Source organism: Vicugna pacos, chromosome 15 (genome assembly GCF_048564905.1).
Source record: "Vicugna pacos chromosome 15, VicPac4, whole genome shotgun sequence".
Lineage (NCBI taxonomy): Eukaryota > Metazoa > Chordata > Mammalia > Artiodactyla > Camelidae > Vicugna > Vicugna pacos.
The window spans coordinates 42,026,322-42,050,417 of record NC_133001.1 but is presented as its reverse complement, the minus strand read 5'-3'; the positions used below and the strand labels follow the sequence as shown (position 1 = coordinate 42,050,417).

General features: G+C 38.5%; 1 protein-coding gene across 5 annotated transcripts in view; it reads left to right on the top strand.

Moving 5' to 3' along the window:
- Nucleotides 1-24,096, top strand: part of BABAM2 (BRISC and BRCA1 A complex member 2) — a 357,253-nt gene that overhangs the window by 175,955 nt on the left and 157,202 nt on the right. For all 5 annotated transcript variants that reach the window (XM_072937993.1, XM_072937994.1, XM_072937995.1 and 2 more), the window contains exon 7: nt 9,915-10,024. In XM_072937993.1, coding sequence (XP_072794094.1) covers nt 9,915-10,024 — 110 coding nt within the window. The remainder of the gene's footprint in view (nt 1-9,914; nt 10,025-24,096) is intronic.

Below are 24,096 nucleotides of genomic sequence, written 5' to 3'. Positions count from 1 at the left end.
GATACCTTTTCATTCACTGAGTGAGGTTTAGGGAGTCTGTAGAGCAGGGAGTGCAAGCTGTTCCATCCAGGGCCCAGGATGGGTTACTGTGCTGTTTCAGGTCCACCGGGATGAGAAGCAGTAAGTCCAGGGAAAGAACCTTGCTGCGGCCAGAGCCTGGTGCTGCGACAGATTGCTCTAGCGAAGCTTTCTCCCTAGCATTGCGGAGGCATGCAGCTCATCTTTGTCCTAAGTGCCCTTTCCAGGCTCTGATTAGGGCCTGGCATTCCACAGTATGTAACAAGTATTCAGATAGCTCAGTGATGAAAGTCTCTTTTTAGCACTTAATTCTGTAAATTTTGATTCACCATGGTTATTGTCTGTATTAGCTGGTTTAATAATTTACAAGAGAAAATACTGGTTATAAGTGAAGGAAAACCACTTCAAACCAGCTTTAAGCATGTAGGGCCATTTATTGACTTTCCAAAGCCAGGGGAAGGTTGAATAACCAAACCACAGTAGGAAGAGAACATAGCTGGAACCATGGGAGCTGTGTCTAGAGCCACGGGAATGAAGTGGGTGAGTGCAGCCCAGGACTCCTCTCTCTCCCATCTCTACTTCCCTCAGTATGTTGGCTTTGTGCTCTCACATCACAGCCTGGCCTCTTCCATGGCTGGGAAATGTGGCTACTGACAGTTTCTTTTGCCTCTGCAAATGGACTGGCCTCTCTCTCTGGACCCATCTCAGCTGTTCCCAGCGGGTAGGAACAGGCAGCTCTGCCAGGAGCTATAACGGGTAGGGACCAGAAGAAAGAGGGACTTCCCAGAAGAGAGGGTATCAGGCAAGCAGTGTATCGGGTACCACTTTAAGTCTGTTTTTTAATCCTTTATAAAGAGCTATATGTACTATTTATATAAAATCTTTATCTACTTTTCCTTAAGTTATGGACACATACTGGTCATGTGTTAAATCGTGCTCACATTCGTTCCATATGTGCTTAAATAAAACTCACTATTGTTTTAACTTGTTTTGTCGGGCCCTTGGGTAAAAGTCTGGCACAAGGTTTGTATCGATAGGGGTGCATAAAATCACAACTCAGATGTTTGAGGATGTGGTTAAATATGATTTGTAGAACAGTTGCAAAAATTGATGTTTATTTAAATAAGCTTAGCTTCTCATCGGACTCATTAAGAACACATTGTTAGGGTGTTAGGGGAAACCCCACACTTCAGATTCTTTCTCTAGAAACACTGGTGAGTAGAGAAGGTGGTGGAAGCAAGGAAACACCCTGTGCTTCCAAAGAGGACCCTGGCTGGACTGCAAAGGCTCCATTTCACACACCTTTTAGTCAGTCCTGTGGCTGCTCAGAGAGAGTTGGTGGTTCTCAAGGCTATGTCTGTTAGGTATCATAACTGCTGGGGCAGTAGTTGACCAATGACTCTTGATCATCATTATTTTAAAAGAGCCAGGAATTGTTTTCCCTCAAAGTTATTTGTACAACATGTGTTTCAATTTAGTTTTATAAACAGAAGCTATAACCAACATATTAAGGGTAAGTACAGCTTCACTGGCAGATTCCTGTGTAAATGAGAGTAATAAAATGGTCTTTGTTTATGAAAATAATAAGCAAGCTATATATTAAAAAAAAAAACTAAAACCCTAACCCCATACTGCACCATAACATCTAGTAGTAATGAATTCAAGATGTCACTCTTGGAAAACAGGGGTAGGTGACAACAGCTCTCTCCTGGTGTCCTGGATGCCCCCTCTAAGAACGTTGCGGTTATTCCTTTCCTGTTTCAAGAACGTTGCGGTTATTCCTTTCCTGACCTGACAGTCAGCCCTTTTTATTTCCACTAAGCATAGTCAGTTCGTCATAGAAGGTGCCTAACCATACATAATTGAAGGAAGGTTGATATTCTAGCTTAGAACTCCTCAGTCCTCATCAGTGTTCTTGGAGAAGCCATCCTTCCTTCGCTGAATCTGTGTAGAGATGTCAAGCAAATACATTTTATCTGGCAAGGTGACCTTTATAGCTTTTAGTCTTGATATGCTTAAAATTTTTAATTTCTTGCTCCATAGTTTCTTAAAGTAAACATTGAAACACACTAAGCATATATTTCTCGATTTGTTTTGATTACCTGTTATGTCTTGGTGCAGGCAGAATAGTCTATTTTGGGTAAAAAGGGAACAAGAAATGGTTCCTTAAATTGCTTATATTCTTTTAGAGCATATAGGATTTAGACACTAAATGGAGAACAAGAAAATGCACAGAAAGTCTCTGTTATCTTTTCTACATACAGGTTTCCAGGTTTTTGATGTCTCTAAGTACTGAGACTGAATCTTTTCTTTGTGTTCAGCAGCATGTCAGTGGGGAGAGCATTGTGGTTAAGAGTCCAGGTTCTGAGTCAACACACATGGGTTCAAAACTCATTTTCATCATTTAATCTCTTTCAGCCTCAGCTTCTTCTTCTGCAGATGTGTAATAGTACCTACCTTACAAGGTTCTTATGGCGATTGTATGAAAGAATGCATATAAAGCACTAAGCAAAGAGACTGTTGAGTCACTGGATATATGTCAGCTGTTACTATTAGACATAATAGGAAGTAAGAGAGCTCTACCCTGCCCTGAAGAAATTCACAATCCATTTGGAATATAAAATATACACTTGCCTAAACAGCATGGGGAGTTCATAAGGCAACATGTAAAAACTACCAAGGGTGGATGTAGACAACACTGCAGTTGAAAGAAAGCTAAACAGAGCAAGTGCATTTACAGAGTTAAATTAACGTCATGCCAATTCAGAAAAAGGAGAGAAAGAGCATTTTTAAATCATTTCAGTTTGTTTGTTTGTTTGTTTAGTGGTTTGTTTTTTGGGGGGGCGGGGAGGTAATTAGGTTTATTTATTTACTTAATGAAGATACTGGGGATTGACCCGAGGACCTTTTGCATGCTAAGCATTTGCTCTACCATTGAGCTGTACCCACCCCTCACCCCCCAAGAAAGAGCATTTTTAAATTATTTTTTAATTGAAATATAGTTAACGTACAATATTATGTTGGTTTCAAGTGTGCTACATAGTGATTTGACATTTGCATACATAGTGAAATGGGCACCACAATAAGTCTGGTAACCATCTGTCCCCAGGCAAAGTTATTACGGTGTTACTGACCATATTTCTTATTCTGTATTATATCCCTGTGGCTTATTTGTTTTATAACTGGAGGTTTGTACCTCTTAACCCCTTCACCTATTCTGCCGCTCCCAACCCCCTCAAGAGAAAGAACTATTTGATTTGGGGATGGCAAGTGTAAAGGTGCTAGTTAAGATCTAGTCAGGTATATAGGGAGTGGCTCAATTTGTCTGGACTAAGCAGGGAGAATTTTTTTTACTCTCATTTCCATTTGGAGAAACCATATCAGAAGTAACTCTTTTAAATGCTACCTTTCACAAGAGATATCAATATATCTCTTGTGAAATAATTTTTAGCCAATAACTCAGTATGTGGTGAGATAGGCTGTAACTAGGCCTTCAGAACCCCAGCTTCTACAGCGTGGGAAGGAGGAGGCTGGGGGCCGGGTGCCACACCAGCAGGCATAAGGACCAGACATGGCAATTCCTCTTCCTCATGGGTTTGGTCTAGCTTCCTTACTCTTAGATCCATTTTGCTCTCTGACTCTTCTGCTTTTCTGGGCACTTGTATATTTCCCAGCACTTTGATGAAAAGGAAATTACCTGATTTCCAAAATGACCAGTGTCATTATTGGTCAGAGACCCCTGATCAGGGAGACCAAGGTCTTCCCTTACATACATTGTTTTTCTTGTTCTTCCATATTTCTTTTGCTTAGATTTAATTCCACCCCCAGCATATTCATTGTCATGTCTTAATGCCAATAGAATCCAAATTCAGGTTTTGATTTAATTGGGGCTGCTTATGTGATACATAACACAGTGACTCAAGAGGACTTTTTATCCCAAATCTCCTGTCTTAAGTAATGAGAGGCCACTGCCGAGTATCTCTAAGCCATCTTTGATCACTCTCTTGAAACTTTCATTCCCTCCTCACTCCTTGTCCCCTTTCTCTGCTTTAATTTTTCTCCATATTTAATTTTATTTAATTTTTATTTAATTTTTCTCCATCTATATATTTTACTTACTTGTTAAATGCTTGTTAGATGAATGGTAACATCATGAGAGTCTTATTCTCTTACATGAAAACACTCGACTTTGAATAATCTAAATATATATAATTTGATGACGAATCTGTAATATCAAAACACTGGAGCCTCCAAAGCATAAACCTCACTTAGTATATTTTAAGATAAGTTTCTGTTTTGGAAGTTTTTAATTTGCTTACATCTTTTCAAAAACTCATAGCTTTTGTATAATGCGGTGCTTACTCAGACCTAGTTTTTAGTCACCCTAGGAATCATGATTAATCCTGGGTCTAGTTTAATGTCATTTTAAATGTAACTCAGAACAGTTGTTAATTGATTTTGGCAGAACGTGTAGTAGCGTCTTTACAGTCCTTGTGTCCACAAACTGGTTTTGCTAGCAATGGTTGTAGCTTTGTTGGAAGCCTTTTGAATTGAGAAATACAGTGGCTTTTTTACAGTCTTCCTATGTGACCTGTGATTTGTAATAAACACTGTTCAGCTAACATCTATCAGCAGTTAGTTAATTGATAGTTTGTACCTATATTGACATGCAGCACGGGGGCTTGTTTAATGACTGCTATCCTCACTTGGAAAATTAGAATGTCAAAGAGGTACAGCAAATGATCAGTTGTACTTGTGTTTATTTTCACTTTCAAGGTTAATTGTTGTCTCTTTTCTACACCCTTTTAATATTTGCAGAGTCCCAATTGAGAATAGTTGTATAAATAAACCATTATGACCTAAGCAGAATGTTAACTTTTATTAGAGGTATAATATGGTCCAGATTGGAGTTTTCTTTAATAAAATCTTAAATGGTCCTAGATATAAGGAACTACGAAGATGAATATGGAGAATCTTTCTAACTGAAAGCATTTTCTGTTTATCTACATCATTTACTCATTCTTACAGTCATTCCTGCATAAATTCAGTTTTTTTCCAACCAATTTGCTATATATGTACTGTGTTCCAGACACTGGGGATGCAAAAATGAACAAGAAAAACTCCTAGCCTGCAAGGAACTCATCATTTAGTGAATATTCACTGTAAGCCATAGGAACCCCTTTCTGCTACAGCCAAGTGCTGAGCCAGATCCATTGCTAAATCTCAGCCAAATCTCATGGCCATTATTGCCTCACCATATGTATATCAGTGCCCAACATCCTTTTAGAAAGGTAGGAGGCAGTATTTTTTTTTTTTTTCAGTTTCAGCAGATTCGGCATCTTCCTCCCACCCCCTCCCCGACCACTTGCCTGCTGCAGTTTCAAATAGCACAGATAGAAAGCCCTAAAAATGTATACTTGTACATTTTTAAATGTCCCCTACTACACCGTAACCACCCCCTGTTTTCCAAATGCTGCCATTAGTGGTTACAATAATCATCTGTAATGTTAGCTTCTAAGAACCATGGTACAAGAGCTTCTTTTATAATTTCCCAGATGGGAAGGAACACATGTACAAGCCTGTTAGAGTTGCAGAAACTGGAAACAGCACTATGTGGATTTGTATTTTTGGAACTCTTTGGGCTTATTTAAGCTCTCAAAGTCAAACTTACATATCTATTAGGAATCAAATACCAACTCAGGGAAAACTCATGTGCCACAGCAAGGGGAATAAATCATATTAAAGTAGTTCATAAAAGGAACTCCTGGAAACAACTCTTTTCATATTCACACTGATGGTTCATGTACTCTTTGCAGGATGCCAGATAATAAATGATGGTTATATAAACCAGGGTCATTCCGTTTGTTTGGAGGACTGGCTCTGAGCATTTCTGTTCTTTGCTTAAATTGTGGTGTAATGGGAAGTTAAGAAGTAGGAAAGGGAGATAATTATAAATTATCCATAGGCATATGAAATGAAGCTCTTAATAAAAAAGGTTTTCAGTGGTCCCTAGTTTTTTGCAGTGTTGTTTTTTTTTTAAACAAGATTTTGTGACTTATAGTCAGAGCTTTGACCTTTCATAAGGAAACAGTCATTGGGGAAAGGTATCTGATAATCAATTCAATGTTAGATCTTTTTTTTATTGTCTCTCTTAAGGTGACGAACCTAACTCGAAAGAGGATTCCTTCTACACTTAGATCGTGAAATGAATTTGTCCCTCTGAGTGTGAATTTTTTCAAGCTCAGCTTCAACCTTAGTTTTAGATATTTTGTGAATTTTAGAGTCATATTATATAAGTACATTGTTTCTATTTGTTGAGACTGTAAGCATTTTTAAATTTTCCATCCTTATTTCACAGAAAGGAATATTCAAGATTGGATACTTTATCATCTGTAAAAGAGCAAGAAGTGATAGATAAACTCATTCTCCCAATCTTGGCTTTCCTTTTAAAACCACTGGTTCTGGGAGCCTTGGTGTATCATGAGGGACAGGAGGAAGGAGTCAGTACTGAGTTTCCAGACATCATTGGTGACAACGGCTTTTTTTTTGTTTTAGTTTTCTTCAAAGCAACTTTTTTTTTGTATATATATATATGTATTTCTTTTAAAGTATAGTTAGTTTATAATGTGTCAATTTCTGGTGTATAGAATAATGCTTCAGTCATACATGAACATACGTATATTCATTTTCATACTCTTTTTTACCAGAAGTTACTACGAGATATTGAATATAGTTCCCTGTGCTATAACAGTATGAACTTGTTGTTTATCTATTTTATATATATTACCTAGTATCTGCAAATCTTGAACTCCCAGTTTATCCCTTCCCACCCCTTTTCCCCCCAGTAATCGTAAGTTTGTTTTTCTATGTCTGTGAGTCTGTTTCTGTTTTGTAAATAAGTTCATCTTTTTTTTTTTTTAGATTCCACATATAAGTGATATCATATGGTATTTTTCTTTCTCTTTCTGGCTTACTTCACTTAGAATGACAATCTCCAAGTCCATCCATGTTGCTGCAAATGGCATTATTTTATTATTTTTTATGGCTGAGTAGTATTCCATTGTATAAATATACCACAGCTTCTTTATCCAGTCATTTGTGGATGGACATTTAGGTTGTTTCCATGTCTTGGCTATTGTAAATAGTGGTGACAGCAACTTTTGTAATGCAGGTTCTTGAAAATTGCCATATGTGGAGAATAAAGGTTAGGAATTAATGTTAATTTGCTCATTGATTTATTCTTTCTTCAATCATTGAGCGGTTTCTGTGTTCCCGGCACTGTACTAAGGTCTTCATTGTACATATTCCTCCATCATATCACCTAAAAATATATTCCAGATATACACGTATTACAAATCTATATGTAAAAATAAAATTGTAACAATGTTAGATGAAAAACTAGGAAAATAGTTAAATAACCTCTGAGTTATAAATCAGATTTAACTCTATAGAAATCTAAATTTTCTGTGATTGGAGAAGAGCCCCCTGACAAAATCAAAAGTCAGAAAGAGAAAATATTTATAACACATGTAATAGACATGGGTTAGTAAATCTAATAAACAACAATAACTAAAAAACTCCAAGAACCTTTAAGCAAAATGGGCAGAGGATTTGAAGAGAAAATTTACAGGAGAAATATAAATGACCCGTGAATAAGTAAAAAAATTGCCCAGCTTCATTCATTGGATCTAAATAGACTCAACATTTTTCCAGCTATCAGATTGCCAGCATTAAATTAAAAGGTGACAACAGCCAGTGTTACCCAGTTACTCGGGATGAACGGAAACAGACTCTGTCTCATACTGATGCAAATTCACAAGTCCAAATCTGAAATGCTGCAAAATTGTTAGAAAAACAATCTATTAAGTGCAGTTAAAATATAAAATGTTTATAACCTTTGACCCCACAAGCTGAGTTTTAGTTACCTAATAAGAAATATGTCTCATCAACAAAGGATATATACTGATATAACTGAGAAGTTAAAAAAGAGAGAATGAAAAGGGAGGGGGATGTGGCCAAAGAGGCAGGAGGGTGTAGTTTCTTAGAAGCAAGAAAGAGTATTTCCAGAGGAGAGAGATCGTCCATCTCAAATACTGTTTAGAGATCAGGAGATAAGGACCGAGATGCATTTGCTGTGTTTGGTGGATGCTGCAGTCCTGGTGGTAGAAGCAGTCTTGATAAACTGGTGGGGTTGGAAGGCTGTTATAGTGGGAGCAGAGGGAATGAGGCCGGGAGTGTAGACGGCTCTTTCAGCAGTCCGTGAAGGGGAGGAGACATGCGAGAGAGAGAACCCAGGGAACTAGGTAGAGACTAGCATGATTCTTTTCATTCTTTTTGAAATTTTTATTTTTTAAGATGGGAGAGGCTTCTGGTCCTTTTCCATCCCTGTATGTACTTGCTACACTTGTGCATCCTATAGGCACAGTAGAAGGCAGAGCAAGGACATTGAAGCTGTTAGAGGTGAGCAGCTTGAGTGTGAGCACCAGCTCCCCAAGATGCAGGAGAAGCAGGGCTGGGGTTAGTTTTAAATAGAAGGAAGGACATCACATCTGAGATTCCCAGTGCTGACAGGCAGTGATTCTTAAAGTTTAGGTTGGGACCCTCCTAGGATGGCGGCTGAGCCCTCCTGAGGACCTGAGAACTGATTCAAAAATGTGGCTCAGTTCCTACTAGTCCCTCTAGGTGAGAGATGGACAATTCTACTAAGTTTTGAAAGAACTTATATTAAGTGTTATTAAAATTTGTTATTCATAAATTAATATCAACATGCTACAAGAATTTACTCTAATTTTGTATTTTATTCAGAAGTCTGACAAATACTCAGCATTTGGCAGTAATCATAAAGCACATGTATATACTTGTGAGTGCCACAATTTTAATTCAGGCACTTCATCAGTGTGTCATCAGTGTTGACTTGAGTTGGTTATGACATTTGATTGTGGCTATTCTTGCTTTTTATTATAAATTACAGTAAGTTTAGCTTTATCATTATCAGTTTAGTTTTTTGTGGGTTGTTTGGTTATCCTTTCAATGTTTCTTGATACATATTTGGATCAATAATGTTTTTGTCTTACAATATTCTTATAACTAGACTTTTAAGATACGTGTGTATTGTGGTTCCCATACGAACCATCCATAATCATGTTACTAAACAGATGTGTACGTAACACCCTGACACTTGCTTGCACAGTGACACACTTCATAGTGATGTGTTTCTTGGTAATATTTGCTACTTAAATAACTTATGACTTACCATCAAGGTAAATAAAATAAAATTACTGCGTATTTTAAGGTTTTATTGTCATCTAGTGATATAAATCAAGCTTATAATGCATTTTCTTCTTATGAAAAGTCAATTTTAAGCCATTTGTATATCTCATATAAATTATAAGCCATTATATATTCTTGCTAGCAACATGTGTACTGTAATTTATTAACTTTGTTTTTGTCTAATTCTTTATCGCCAGATTCACTTTTCCCTTCTTGGAACATGGGAACAAGTGAGATCAGTGAGGGTCTTTTCCTCACTGTGGTGGGCCTTGGTCAGAAAGTTTGAAGTGGGGAGGGTATAGCTCAAGTGGTAGAGCACGTGCTTAGCATGCAGGAGGTCCTGGGTTCAATCCCCTGTACTCCTTCCAAACAAAAGTAAATAAATAAACCTGATTACCTCCCCACTTAAAATAATAAAAATAAATAAATAAAATTAAAAAAAAAGAAAGTTTGAAAGCTCTCACTCTAGGAGAGTGACTAGGTATGTGGCAAAGGATGTGTGGAGTTGCAAAATTCGAATCTGGGGAACTCACACCCCCGGCCTCTTTTTGCTAGTGGACTGTGAGCTGGTCACCAGAACAGTGTTCCAAGACTGATGACATTGTGGTTTTCACTACCTGTTTAAGGATGTGAATGAAGACCCAGGAGAAGATGTGGCTCTCCTTTCTGTCAGTTTTGAAGACACTGAAGCCACTCAGGTGTATCCTAAGCTGTACCTGTCTCCCAGAATTGAACAGTAAGTATCAGTGTTGTTGATTTTTTGTAGCCGGATGCTTCTCCTTGTTAATCAGACATGCTTGCTGTTTCTTTTGCCCCTCTTGAACTCTTGAAATGATTTTTCTTTATCAACTTGTTTTTTTAAAAATGAATTGTATTCAGAGTTTAGATTGCAGAGTAAATGCAGTGAGTATTTGCCACTGAGGTCTTTGCATGAGTCTTAGTTGTGCAATTTGCAGTGTGAATACTGTGCCTGACAGACAGTCCACAATTGTGACTCCTTCCAAATGCTCCCTGAGTGTGTGCGGTTATCCTGAACAACATCCTACCCAATTTCTTGTGTATTTTTAGGTATTCTAGTTGTTTGTAAAAATGTAACTAGTCTCCTTAACATACTAAAGTATTCAGAAGTTGGTAAAGGGAATATTAAAAGCAGGTAGTTTAAAAAGACGACACGTTTGAATTATTTTTCTGTGTTGAAATAGTTCTATGTAACTTTTCACAACATTCAGGCTACATGGTACAAGTAGTTTGATATCACATTTGTGGTTTAACCCAATAACGTTATTCATCGGTAATGAATCTTATAGGGACTAGCCTCACAATGTGCTTATTGTTGGCTGAAATGCTTTACTAGCTTATTCTACTTCAAAGGAAGCTGAGGTTCATTGAAAATGGATTGTAAGCAGATTTGGTTGGGAACTTCTGACAGGACAGATTTTTCATCAGCAGAGAGAGTTTTTACAGACTCTGACTGAAATGTATTATTAAAATTCTCTGTAAGTCATTTAGTCAGGGTTGGCTGATCTCTGTCTGAGATGTGGTCACCATCCACATTCACATACTAAGCTGTTTTTACCCCCTCTGACCTTAGTTGCTCAAATTCATGAATCATGGACATACCATCTGACACACTGATATAAGACATAGCTGTTTATACTCAAATACGGATGATTATGAGCATTAATAATCCCCGGCATTCTCTCATCTATTTATGGACCTCTGATAGCAGCTAGAACAGGATTTTACAGTAGCAGGCACTCAATGAACGTTTTAATTTTTAATTGAAAATACCGGCCCATAACAGTAAGACGGCAAAGAGTTTTGGAGGCAGTACAGTGATGTGGTAACAGGTAAGGGCTCGGGGTCAGGCATACCTGGTTTAAACCTGGGTTCTGCCACTTGCCAGCTGGCAAAATATTTGACATCTTTGAACTTGTTTCCTCATCCATAAAATAAGGGTAATAATACCTATTTCGTGGTGCTGTTTTGAGGATTCTACTGAATACTGTTCATAAAGCATGAATTGCAGTGCCTGGCACTTTAGCACGTAACAGCTATTCACGTTGTTATTACTGATACAGTTTACACGAGGAGAACGAGTGAGTAAGTGGTTAGCAGGACAAGTATGGGCAGAAAAGGAGAGGATGAGTAAATAAGTAAACAAATACTAGCTCTGGGGTAGCTACTCAGTTGGTACATAATGAATTAAACTAAGAAGGTATTTTGGTGATGAGAAAAGAGAAAATGATCACAAGATGTGGGTAATAAGAATTTATTAGTTCAGCTGCAGCCAAGAATTTGTCAGCACAGAGAAACATTGTTTCCAGACCTACATTGTTTTTCATTGAAGTTACTGCACCTAGTTTGCAAGTAAACTTGCTAATAAAATGTTTCTCAGTCTCAAAGTTGAAGATGTGATGGGAGAAATTACTAGTGAAGGGTTTATTTTAAAAGATATTTTATTTCCTATTTCTAAAATATAGCTTTCTACGTTTTCCTCCTCTTTTTAATGTAAAGAACTGGCCACACTTATTCTCCAGATCAGTTGCCTATCATTTCCCCTCCTCTAGCTTGTCTTTTAGCCAGACTCCATCACTTAAGTTTTCTTAATTCACCTGTACTCTTCCTGCATCTGTGCCTCTGCTGAAGCTGTTAGCGCCATGTAAAATGCCCTCTAATGCCCTCTTCGTGTTGAAATATTACATATTTTCTAAGACATTATTCAGATGCCCTCTACCACCCATTTTCCCCGAGCACAATTCACCTAACCTCCCCCTGAATTCTTAGTACTGAATTTATATCACTCTTATAATCTGCCCACCATAGATTTAGTTAGTGGTGTGCATTTTATTTTCATCTTTTAACTATATTGCAAGTGGCTCAAGGGCAAGGAACAAGTCTTTCCATTCCTTTAAAACTTTAACAAATGCAGTGCACAGTAAATAATAGCAAATAATAGTAAATAATTGACAGTGTTCTAGGTCAGTAAGTAATTCTCACAAGAAAATGTGAAAATGCTGCACTGAGAGGTTGTACATTTTTCTGTCTGATACAAGTTCACTTACTAGAACTGGCTGCATTTGTAATACCAAAGAAACGACCAGAAGTTTTAATGTCCTTAAGTAGAAGCTGTAAAAATGAGGTTTTAGAGAAAGGTTAAAATGGAAAGTGGTCAAATTGTGGTATGACCTTCTAAGGGCTTACATAGTTGCTAAAGTTATTAATATCTTTGGTTAACTCTTGCAGGGTTCAGAGCATAGAAAAGAAGTAACATCATTGCAGTTAGGCCAAGGTCATAGGATGGATTTTAGGAACTGAGTAAGGAGAGGTTGGTACCATCCTTGGCATTGTGTTAAGCTCTCTTCTGTTTTCTGTGTTTCATACTATCCTGTCAACTTTTAACTATCTAGGCATTGATAATAGGCTTAGACTTGGAGAGTTCTTTCAGGAGTCATGGAAAAAGCATCCCATGTGGACCCGCCCAAAGGCAATGCCAGACGCTTGCCCTAGCTGAGGCTTGTACTCTTTTTGGCTTCTACTGTGCCTCTTTCTAGGAAGTCCCAAGCCTCATGCAGTGCATTTGACAGGCAGAGGCCCAGGAGACCAATAGCCTGATCCACATTAGGTAAAAATTGGCAAGAAAATGCTTGTATCCTCACCATCTGCTCTCCATGGACATGGAGAGATATCCTGAGCCTGGGAGATTCCCCATGTCAGCCTGGCTAATGTATGTCTGCCCCAGCTTGTCCGTGCAGGAGGCAAGGGTATGCTCACATTAACTACTTTCAGAAATAGGAGAAGGCTACTTTGGGATCTTGTCATCACATGCAGGGAAAGGCATCCATTTGTTGTACCCTAAAGATTTCTAGGGACATGAATACCAAATGCCCCCAATTAGACACTCCCACAAAAGGGAACATCTGCAGGCATATTGGGTAGGAGACTCCCACGTGTGTTATAATTTATGAAGCTCTGAAATGCGATCCCACTTCAGAAGTCTGTCCTGGAAAAGCCGTCTGGTGTTTCTAGCAGCGCTGAAACACGACTGACTGCATGCCTTTGTGGTGTTCAGATACATGTTGTTTCCGGGTCTCCCACCGTGTTTGTATGTGGCTTGCAAAGTAAACACTTCTGAAGACTTTGTGTTCTTCTCGCACAAGGGACGTTTATGAAATACACACATTTCAGGGTCCATACGTTTGTTTTGCAAGGAACCAAAACCGGTCAGTTGAATTAGACACTAAGTACTGTTGATTTAAAAAAAAGTTAGTGGTCAGGTATGCAACAAAAGCTAGTCATGCAAATTAGATTTTGGTTGAGTATTAAGTGTGTGTATGGGGGAGGGGGGACTAGATTCTAAACCAGTTGCCTTTTTTTTTTCCTGGCAGAAAAGCTGGAATTTAGGGTTACATCATCAGAGCTGGCACTAAAGCTGCTCCACCTTTCCCTCCTCCCCAGACTGTTGGCAGTTTCCACGGTGACACCAGAGGTTAAATGGGCAGCAGAGGCTGCACAGCTCTCTTCCCCGAAAGGTGTGGGCCCTTGTCTTGGCTTGAGCTGGTTTGTGGGAGTGGTTTGGAGAAAACCAGCTCATCACTGCCTGTGCTGTTCCCACTCTGTGCATAAAAAGAGAACTTCAGCCCCTGAGGCAGGCCAGGTGGCATCTTTCACAAGTACAGAATTTGTTTTTAGAACTTTGTGTTGTTAAGTTACAGTCCGCCTTGGAAATAAGTACTCAAAGCTGCCCAGCCCACAATCGCTCACCGTCAGTGAGGCCTGTGTGCCTGCGGGTATCCATGCATGTGTTCTTTCAGGCAACAAAAACGCAGTGAAAAGTGACCAAGTGTAAGGCCATTTGCTAGATACTTCAGAGGGTGCTGAGGAAATTGAGATGTGGCTTATGCCCTTAATTTGCTCATAGCTCAATAAGAGAGATAAGAACAAACATGGCAAGTTCCAGCTTGAAATGGAAAAAAGCACCGTAAGACTTGCCATCAGATGCCCTCTGTTCCTCCTCTTACTACCTGGCAGTCTTGCCCAAGATACTTAACCTTTTTGAGCCTCATTTCATCTTCCATAAAGGGGGATTTATCTTAAATTTCAGTTTCCTCTACTCCAAAGGCGGGTATGTATGAAAGTGCCTATTGTAGTGTTTGACACATGGTCGCCATTCAGTTGGTGCTTCTTGAGTTGTATAAACACTTAAGAAAAGATTTATTAATGACTGAAAGACTTTGAGGGAGATGGAGATCCAATTGACTTGGTGAGGAAGGGACACTGGAAAATTTGGGGAAGTGTGGCTCTTGCAACGTTATGTGGCTTTTCTAGAGATTAAACATGTAATACTGTAACAATTATAAAAATGTATTTGTTTAGTGCTTTAAAATATTCACACTGCTTTGCAGTTTACCTTCCTGTCTGGTCTTCGTGATAGCATTCCTAGCAGGAGTTTTATCCCTTTAGTCCTTTTCCTTCTATAAGCTGCAATTCATAGACTCTTCCTTGTATCCTTTATTGCCTTCACTTCCTTTTGTTGCAGAAGAATAGGTTCTTGCTTTGTACAGGAAAGAATTCAAGAGCAAGGCATGGTAAAGGGGAAGGAAGTTTATTTAGAGAGGTACACATTCCATAGACAGAATGCCGGCCATCTCAGAAGGCAAGAGAGAGAGAACGACCACAAGATGCAGAGTTGTTAGTTTTTATGAGTTTGGTAATTTCATATGCTAATGAGTAGGAGCATTATTCTAACTACTTTGGAGAAGGGGCAGGGATTTCCAGGAATTGGGCCCCCCACCCACATTTTGAGCTTTCATGATCAGCCTAAGAACTGTCATAGCACCAGGGGGTGCGCCATGAGGCTCAGGGTCTACTGGAAGTTGAATCTTCCGCCATCTTGGTTCTAACCAGTTTGTCCTGTCCTCAATTGCTGTGTCATTCCTTCAGTGGTTATGCCCTGCCACTTTCCCTCCTGTCTCACTTTTCGCACCCATTAAATTATGCTACATTATATTTCCCATGACTCCGCTTCCATTCTTGATGAATGACCCCAGATCCTCATTTCTAATCCCAACATTCCCCGCTGTTTACAGATCTGCTTTTCTAGCCACTTGATAGATGAGTCTATCTGTGTGTCCAGTTGACACCCCGAATTCCAAGTGCTTGAAACCAAACTCATCATTCCTCTGATGAACGACTGTTTGTGCTTCACAACCTTCTTCCTTGTCTTTGGTGCCCACGTGCTGCATCTCAAGGGCATTAGCCAGCCTGTTGTTTTGTACTAGAAACCCTCTCTCCCCAGTATCTCTGTTCTTATCATTCCTCCTTCATTTCAGTTCCGTCCTTCCATGGCCATGTCTCCTGAAGACCTTCTAACTTTTCTTCCTATTTTAGTTTATCCAGCACAAAACTGCCACTATCTTCTTGAACTAAGTTCCGGTCATGTAATGTCCCTTCCTTGCTCCACACCGTCAGTGCCTCCCTGTTAACTAAATTAAGTACAGATCTCTCATCATCCAGAGAATTCCATTTTAATCCCAGTTGACCTTTCTAGCCTAGTCTGGGTCCTGTATATTTCCTGTTGTTCAGCCAAACTGTTTTGTGTGTGTTTGTGATTTCCTGTGAATACACTTTGTATTTTTTTCATTTTCATAACTTTGCTTGGGCTGCTTCTTACAGTAAAACATTGAATTTCATTCCCTCTCCCATAGGTTCTGACCTCTTAGATCTTCTCAGTCACCACCTCCTCTTTGGAACTTTTCTGACTACCGCTACCTGCCTCCCCAGCATGGCAGCACTCTCCTCTCCTATGTTTGTGGCCCTTTTGTCATATTATGTCCCTGGACTATAAACTCCTTAAGGGTGGGCTTCTTTTTCCATCATTGAGGGTTGGGAAGCCACTAGCCCATCTCCTGCCAGCCTGGCCCTGCCCGTGGGCCCTGTGTGAGGTTCAGTCGCAGTTGCCACAGATTGGACTCCCTAGTAGGGCAAAAAGCTTTGAACCTGTTGGGTCCCGGTGCCTGCAAAGGCAGGTGCTCTCCCTCCCTGTTTCCTGTTGCTATGCCTTGGGACTAGCCAGCAGGCTCATTTCCCTGTGGACCCTCATCTTGTTCCTGAGAGGTAGGGCTTTATTTTGTAGGCGTGGCTTATAAGCTGAATCCTGGAGGTGGTAATGTGCTTTTGATCCCATGTGACCTGACATCTACTGCTGTTGTGGCCTGTCCAGCTTCCCTTTCCCTGCCTTTACCCCACAGTGTGCTGGCCACAGACAGACATGGTCATTTGGAACATTTAGATAGCCTGTAATCCACAGAGGCTGGGATAAACTGAACTTCGACTAGAGGACCTAGAGAAAGGGTGGGGGGAACCACAAATTAAAGTAATACTTAGAGTTAAAAATGAGATTTAATAAAATTATGGGTTTTAAATTCAGATAAATCAGATAAAATCAGTTTTTTTAAAGTATAAGCAAATTCAGTATTTTGTGATTTTATTTAAATTTAATACTGAAATCAACATCTTAACAGGATGGGAAATTTCAGTTTTAGACGCTCAAAAGATTTTTTTTAGAATAATTAAAGAAATTGTGTAACTAAACAAAGATAGATTTAAAAGAAAAGTAAATCTTGTCTCTTTTCTTCAAAAAAAAAAAAAAAGCAAGCCCAAGCAAAGGTATGCGTCAGTTGTCTCAAAAGATGAGACCCCAAATCTCTTGGGGTGATTTTGTGTCAGGATTTAAGTAATAGTTCATCATAGTAAACATGGTTTAATTTAGCCTTACTTATGTTTACTTGAATCACTGAGATAATCCTATAATAAATATTGTGCTCCTGGAGGTTTTTTTTTCCTTTGATAAATATATAGTTCTAAGTATGCTAAGACAACCAGCTGTCAGGAGACCATGTGTATTTGGTTTCAGTGGAGCGAACTATCTTCGCCTCTAGGGACTTGAGATGTTCGTTTTACTAGTCTGGGAGCAGGGCCAAAAGGGTTCTTCGTGACTTAGAATGGAATTCTAAAGAGTAAGTTCAGCAAGTTTTCATTAGTGAGTTTGGCCTTTTGTCTTGCCTGTGCCTCCCAAAAGATCAAGAGCTCAGCCTGCACTTTGAAACATTACACAAAAGAACCAGAATGGAATTTAGTTAGGGGAGAAAATCAATCAGCCCCCAAATGCCATATTTTTGGAAACATTCTGGTGCAGAACTCCTGCCTCCCCAGCTGCCTAAGTTAGGGATAGATTAATGTTTTTATCTAGCTTTCCTTTAAGGCAGAAAATAGACATTTGGAAGAAAGATGTGTTTAAGTCTGTGATAACTTAAATCTCACTGGTACGTGTTTCTTAAACTTGTTTGACCTTAAACTCTGTCTTAGATTGATTTTGTGTCTTTGGGCAGTTCTGTGCTTTGTTTCTTTTAAATGCTAGTCTCCTCTCTACAGCATAATGATTAGCTTAAAAAACTATGAGATATAATGTGTCCTCATTTAAAAAATCAGGCCTACCACCAGAGTTTTTTTTTTTCTGTAGTGAAGACAAGAAGTTCATGATTTTCAATTTAACACTAAATCTCAACAGCAAAGCTCTAAGCGCTGATTACTGTTTAATGCAGTCAGTGTTCATTTATATTTATTCATCAGTAGGACAGTATTCCTCAGTGGAAGGTCTGAGATGAAAAGTGGTAGTTCATGAAAACATTAGGCTATGTGCTAGGCAGGAACAGAGAAATTAGAAAATGGAAGAGAAAATGGTCGAGAATGTTCCAGAACTGATGGAAGGCACCAAATAGAATAAGTACAGTGAATCTCAAACAGACTAAATAAAAAGAAATTGACACTTAGACACATTATCTAAACAGCAAAGATGAAAGAAGACAAAGTCGACACATTATGTTTAAGGGAACAGCAGATTAACACAAACTTCTGAAAATCTTGGAGAGCCACGGGCTTTACCCAAGAAGAATGTGCAGACACAAAAAGTTTAAATACAGTTCTGAGAGTAACACACCTGCCCCTGAAGGCAATTCACAAACCTCATTTAAGGATCCTTGTTCTAGATTTCATTTTTACATTGTTAATGCCTTCTATACTGGCTTATGCTAGAACAATTACTGAAACTTGAAATTTAATATCTAATGTGTAAATAAATGATCATCTAACGCTGCCCGTCTCACCTTCTTCAAAATCTGCTCTTCTTATATGTTCTTATTTTCATTAATGATTTTGCTGTCCTTCTAGTGACCCATGCATGCAGCCTGGGCATCCTATTTTTGATCTTCCTCTCGCTATTGTTTTCTATATAGAAACAGCTGCCAGTTGATGTTGCCTTGATGGTGTTTCTCACATTCATTTCCTCACCCTTCTCCTGGCCCAGTTTCAAGCCTCTCTGGTCCTTACTCTTTGCCAGAACAGTCTTTCAAAAGCAGAGCACCATCCATGTCACTGCCTTTCTTAAACACTCCTAGTGTCTTTTTACTGAACAGGCAAGAAGACTGCCTGCTACATTGTCTGTCCAAGAAGCTCAGTGCCCACCACACTCCCGGCCCCTTGTGTACCACATCTCCCAGACACTTGGACCACAGGTGATGGAACCAGGGGTGGGTACTCCTGGGAATTCTCCTTAATTTTTTTTGTAAGTATAGCTATATTTGTTTATAACAATTTATCCAGCATGTTTAGGGGTCTTGTAGCAGGAGGACTCCTCAGATTATCTAGTTGGCCATATTGCTAAGATGTTCTTCTGAATTGTGCCCTGTTTGTTCTGGTTTCCACGAGGATGACTGTGATTATGGATGTGCTTTGAATGATATTCCAGTGATATTCTGCTCTGCAGCTGTTGAAACTCCTTCCTGTTCTTCTTTACTTCATATGGTTTTTAGTAAACCTCTACCCTTTGAGATAACTTAGCTGAGCCATTGTCATCTCTCAACCAGACTACTGAAATACTCTTGTAACTGGTTTCCATGTCCACTCTTTCCCCGCTTCTATCTAGTTGCCATGCTGTAGGCAGGGTGGACTTCCTAAAACAAATCTGCCCTCATCATTCTCTTGCTTAAAAAGCGAGTTCATCACCTTTCCTCTTAAGTGATCACTCATCAGCTTTGTCCAACTCAGTGCTTTTCCCTGTATCTCCGAGGCATATTTCTCTCTCTCTCTTTCTCCTTTTTTTTTTTTTTTACAACCTAATCTAGTTTATCATCAAGTTCTAGCATTTTTTCCATTACTGTGTTGAAGTCTGAGCTCCTCCAAGTGTATCTCTTCCTAACCTGCTGTTTCAGTTACCTTTCCCTTTAATCTTTTTTGTTGAGAACTGGGTGGAAGTAGAAACCAATGTGTAATTGAAATTTCATGAAATTATGAGAAAGATGATCATTGGGGCTATAAGGCAGTCATTCCCATCCCTTTCAAGTGTAAGGACCTGTTTTTACGTCAAAACCTTTTACACAAGGGTGTAAGGAAGGCTTGACTACAAAGAGGCAGCACAGGGAATTTTTTAGGATGATGGAATTGTTCTGTATCACGATTGTGGTGATGGATACACAACTCTATACGTTTGTTAAAATTTATAGAGCTGGGCATGACAAAGAGTGACTCTCACTGTGAGTAATAAACAGACTTAACTGTTTCACAGACCTATGCAGATAGAAGTAATAGTTTTTAACATTATATTTTAATACATGATGAATTATGTGCCTTTTGAATGAACTTATATTTTATTAATCACAACAGGTTGTATATTCATATTTGAAAAAGAGATATATAATACCTTTGTATCTGCTGTATGTATGTGATATATACATATGCATGTAGATGTGTGTGTATATGTACACACACATCATAGACATATTTTATGTATGCAATATCACACACACAGAGCATTAATTTGGTCTTCAGATGCTTGGTGTCCAATAAATTAATCAACCTGTAAATCTAAGGCCCCATAGTGTCATGAAGCCAACTAGTTGGGGACACTTGTTTTAAGGGGTTTATAATGAATGACCATTTTTCTAAGAATTCTTTTGTTCATTTTATTGATAATTGCTTCAATAAGAGCACATTTTAACTTCTTTCTTGCTCTCAAAGTAGCCAACATAATTACTGTGTTAGGAAGCAGTTTTTAACCTCATTGCTTCTGTCTCACAGTGGAGTGACAGATTCAGGAAGAACCCTGCCGCTCGCACTCCTCTCTGCCCAACACAGACACCGAGGTTTCTTAATTTAGCTCATGGTGAGAGCAGAGGAACTCCACAAGGAGCAGGGATCCAGGGCACTGCGACCTAACAGTTTCCTATTGTGTTTGGGCCTTGACCTCCAGGAAGCTCATGTGGTTCACAGCACACCTTTGCCCAGGGCTTCTAGACTCTCAGATGTTCCACTGTTTTCTCATGTTTCTCAGTATGTTTCTAGCTACACAATGATCTGTGAACTGGTCTATTACATGAATATAACCTCTTTTACTTAGTTTTCAGAGCAGGGTGTGGATATGGATAGGGGCATAAGTCAGTTGGGCTTCAAAAGTAGTCAGTCTACCTCATCTTCTCCCTAAAAATGTGCGTGGTTTGTTATGTCCACAACCTGGTTTCAAAGGGTAATTATTTAGTACTAAAAAGTAATGGCATAGTTCTTGATTACAAGTGTTTGGTGTAAGTAGGTAATGACTAAGGCTCTCAATGTGTAAAATTCATACTTAAAGTGGAACCCCTTACACTCTTGTTAGAGGAAAGCTCTAACACCAATGTTGTCGGATTTTACTGTGTGAACTTTTCTTAAAGAGCATGTAATTTGATCCTGGTATGTCTGATTTTGATTCCCATAATACGGGGCTAATAATTACATTGGACTTTTCTGTACTTGTTAAAATTCAGACGCCCTGTCTTTCACTAGCAGCACTAATGACTTTAATGAATGGAGAAGCCTTTTGTTTAAAACTCTTCATTGCCAAATGAAGAGTTAACATAATATTGTAAATAAGACCGTAACAGGGAATGGCTGTCCTGCCTGTGAACATTATCTTTTACAGACAGCTTCAACAAAATAGAGGTCATTCTTGAAAAAGACTAAAATCTGCTACCTTGCCAAATTTCAACTAAACCAAACCATTAATTTGAAGAAGTTATACATTCATGGAAAATTAATTTTACTAACAACCCTCTTTTTTTCCCTACATGCAAAGAGCTTTCCCCTCCCACTTTTTAATCCCTCCCCTCCCTACTCCACCCCAGTCTTTTAAGAGTATGATGTAAGATTGGGTTGTTCTGTGCCAAGTTTTCATCCTGGAACACATTTTTATAACCATGTTTCTCTGAGAAAAGTTTATGACCAAATGGTGATAACACCTCCATGTTTCCATTTCCTCCTCTGAGCTAGTACTTTTTTCCTAACTTCAATTTTGTTAGGGTTTGACATGGCCAATGTAATATTTGTACACCAAAGCCAAAGAAAATTATTTTGAAAGCTTTTGAGGATTTATTAACTATTCTATCATATATGCTTCCTTGAAAGAAAACAGATTATAGAGTATATTATTATTTTTTAATTTTAGACTTTTCTGTTCAAACCCTTCAAAATATTTGTTTGTAGGTATTGTTTTGGTGATTGGTGTTTATTATTTCTACTCTGTTAGCAACTGTTCATTCAGTTTTGGTGCACTCTTTCTTAAGGGTACAGATAAACTTGGCCCTGTTTGTTCTCAGTCAGTGGAGAATTTAATGTTAAGGATCCAAATGGTAGAAACAACTGAAAGGTCATCAGTAGAGAAATGACTTAAAGTACTTTGGTATAGAATGAAATAGTAAGGAAGAACTAGGTAGATTTCTGTGTACTCACACAGAGAGATTTCTGAGTTGAAGAAAAAGAGCAAATATCAGAAAGATGAGCAGAATCATACATTTATACATTTTTATGTTAAAAAAAAAGCTAAACATCAAAACCATGTATATATTCCCTCAAGTGAGTGTCTGTGTATATGGTTGTGCATGTGTATACTGAATACTAATCATAGCTGGCACTTAATGAGTACTGACATCACGTGTTCTTGGTACGCTGTACCCATTAACTCATTCAGTCCTCACAGCAACCCTGGAGAGTTGGTTACTACTATTGTCCCCATTTTACAGATAACAAAACTGAAATTCAGAGAGGCTCAGAACCTTGCCTGAGTCACATGTCAAGCAAGTTGGTGGTACTGCGGTTTGAATCTAGGCCCTCTGACTCTTAATAGGGTAGAGATCAAAGGGAACTGTAGACTGTCGGTAATGCTTTCATTTTTCTTCAGGATGAATTTAGGCACCTCAATTATGAAATTAAAATTAATTTGTAAAAAAGTTGAGAAGAATCAGATTGGAAGAGCTTTACCGGGTATTTGATGATTTACGTACTTTTTTGGTGGAGCCTGTGCTCTGCGTATAATAAATGCTATTTTTGTGGGGCTTCTGAACAATTGGTAATTGTCTGAAGTCCTTTGCTTAATCTCTCTCACCTACTACAGAGGTTCTCAGCCTTAGCACTATTGACATTTGGGGCTGGATAGTTTTTTCTGTGAGGGGCTTTCCTGTTCAGTGAAAGATGTTTTGCAGCACCCTTGACCTCTACACAGTAACACCCAACTACTTTTTTTTAATTGAAGTATAGTTGATTTACAATGTTGTGTTAGTTCCTGGTGTACAGCAAAGTGATTCAGTTATACATAGATACATTCTTTTGCATATTCTTGCTCATTATAGGTTATTACAAGATATTCAGTATGGTTCTCTGTGCTCTACAGTAGGACCTTGTTGTTTATCTGTTTTATATATAATAGTTTGTATCTGCTAATCCCAAACTTCTAATATATCCGTCCTTATCTTTCCCCTTTGGTAACCATAAGTTTGTTTTCTATGTCCGTGAGTCTCTTTCTGTTTTGTAAATAAGTTCATTTGTGTTTTTTTTTTTTTAGATTCCACAAGTAAGTGATATCATATGGTATTTGTCTTTCTCTTGTCTGACTTACTTAGTTTGATACTCTCTAGGTCTATCCATGTTGCTGCAAATGACATTACTTCATTCTTTTCTATGGCTGAGCAAAAAAAAATCTATCTATCTACCTATCTATCTATCTATCTATCTATCTCATAGCTTCTTTATCCAATCACCTATTAATGGACATTTAGGTTGCTTCCATGTCTTGGCTGTTGTAAATAGTGCTGCTATGAACATTGGGATGCGAGTATCTTTTCAAATTAGAGTTTTCTTCAGATAGATGCCCAGGAGTGGGATTGCTACATCATATGGTAACTCTATTTTTAGTTTTCTAAAGAATCTTCATACTGTTTTCCATAATGGCTGCACCAAATTACATTCCCACCAACAGTGTAGGAGGGTTCCCTTTTCTCTATACCCTCTCCAGCATTTGTCATTTGTGGACTTTCTAATGATGGTCATTCTGTAGTTTTGATTTGCATTTCTCTGATAATTAGTGATATTGAGCATCTTTTCATGTGCCTGTTGGCCATCTGTATATCTTCATTGGAGAAATGTCTGTTTAGGTCTTCTGCCCATTTTCTGATTGAGTTGTTTGTTTTCTTGTTATTGAGTTATGTGAGCTGTTTGTATATTCTGGAAATTAAGCCCTTGTCAATCACATCCTTTGCAAATATTTTCTCCTAGTCCATAGGTTGTCTTTTTGTTTTGTTTATGGTTTCCTTTGCTGTGCAAAAGCTTATAAGTTTAATTAGGTCCCATTTGTTTATTTTTGCTTGTATTTCTATTGGCCATGCTAGAACTATTGAATGACTCTGGATGCATCTCAGCCTCTAAGATCATAAGGCTAAATCGGGCTTT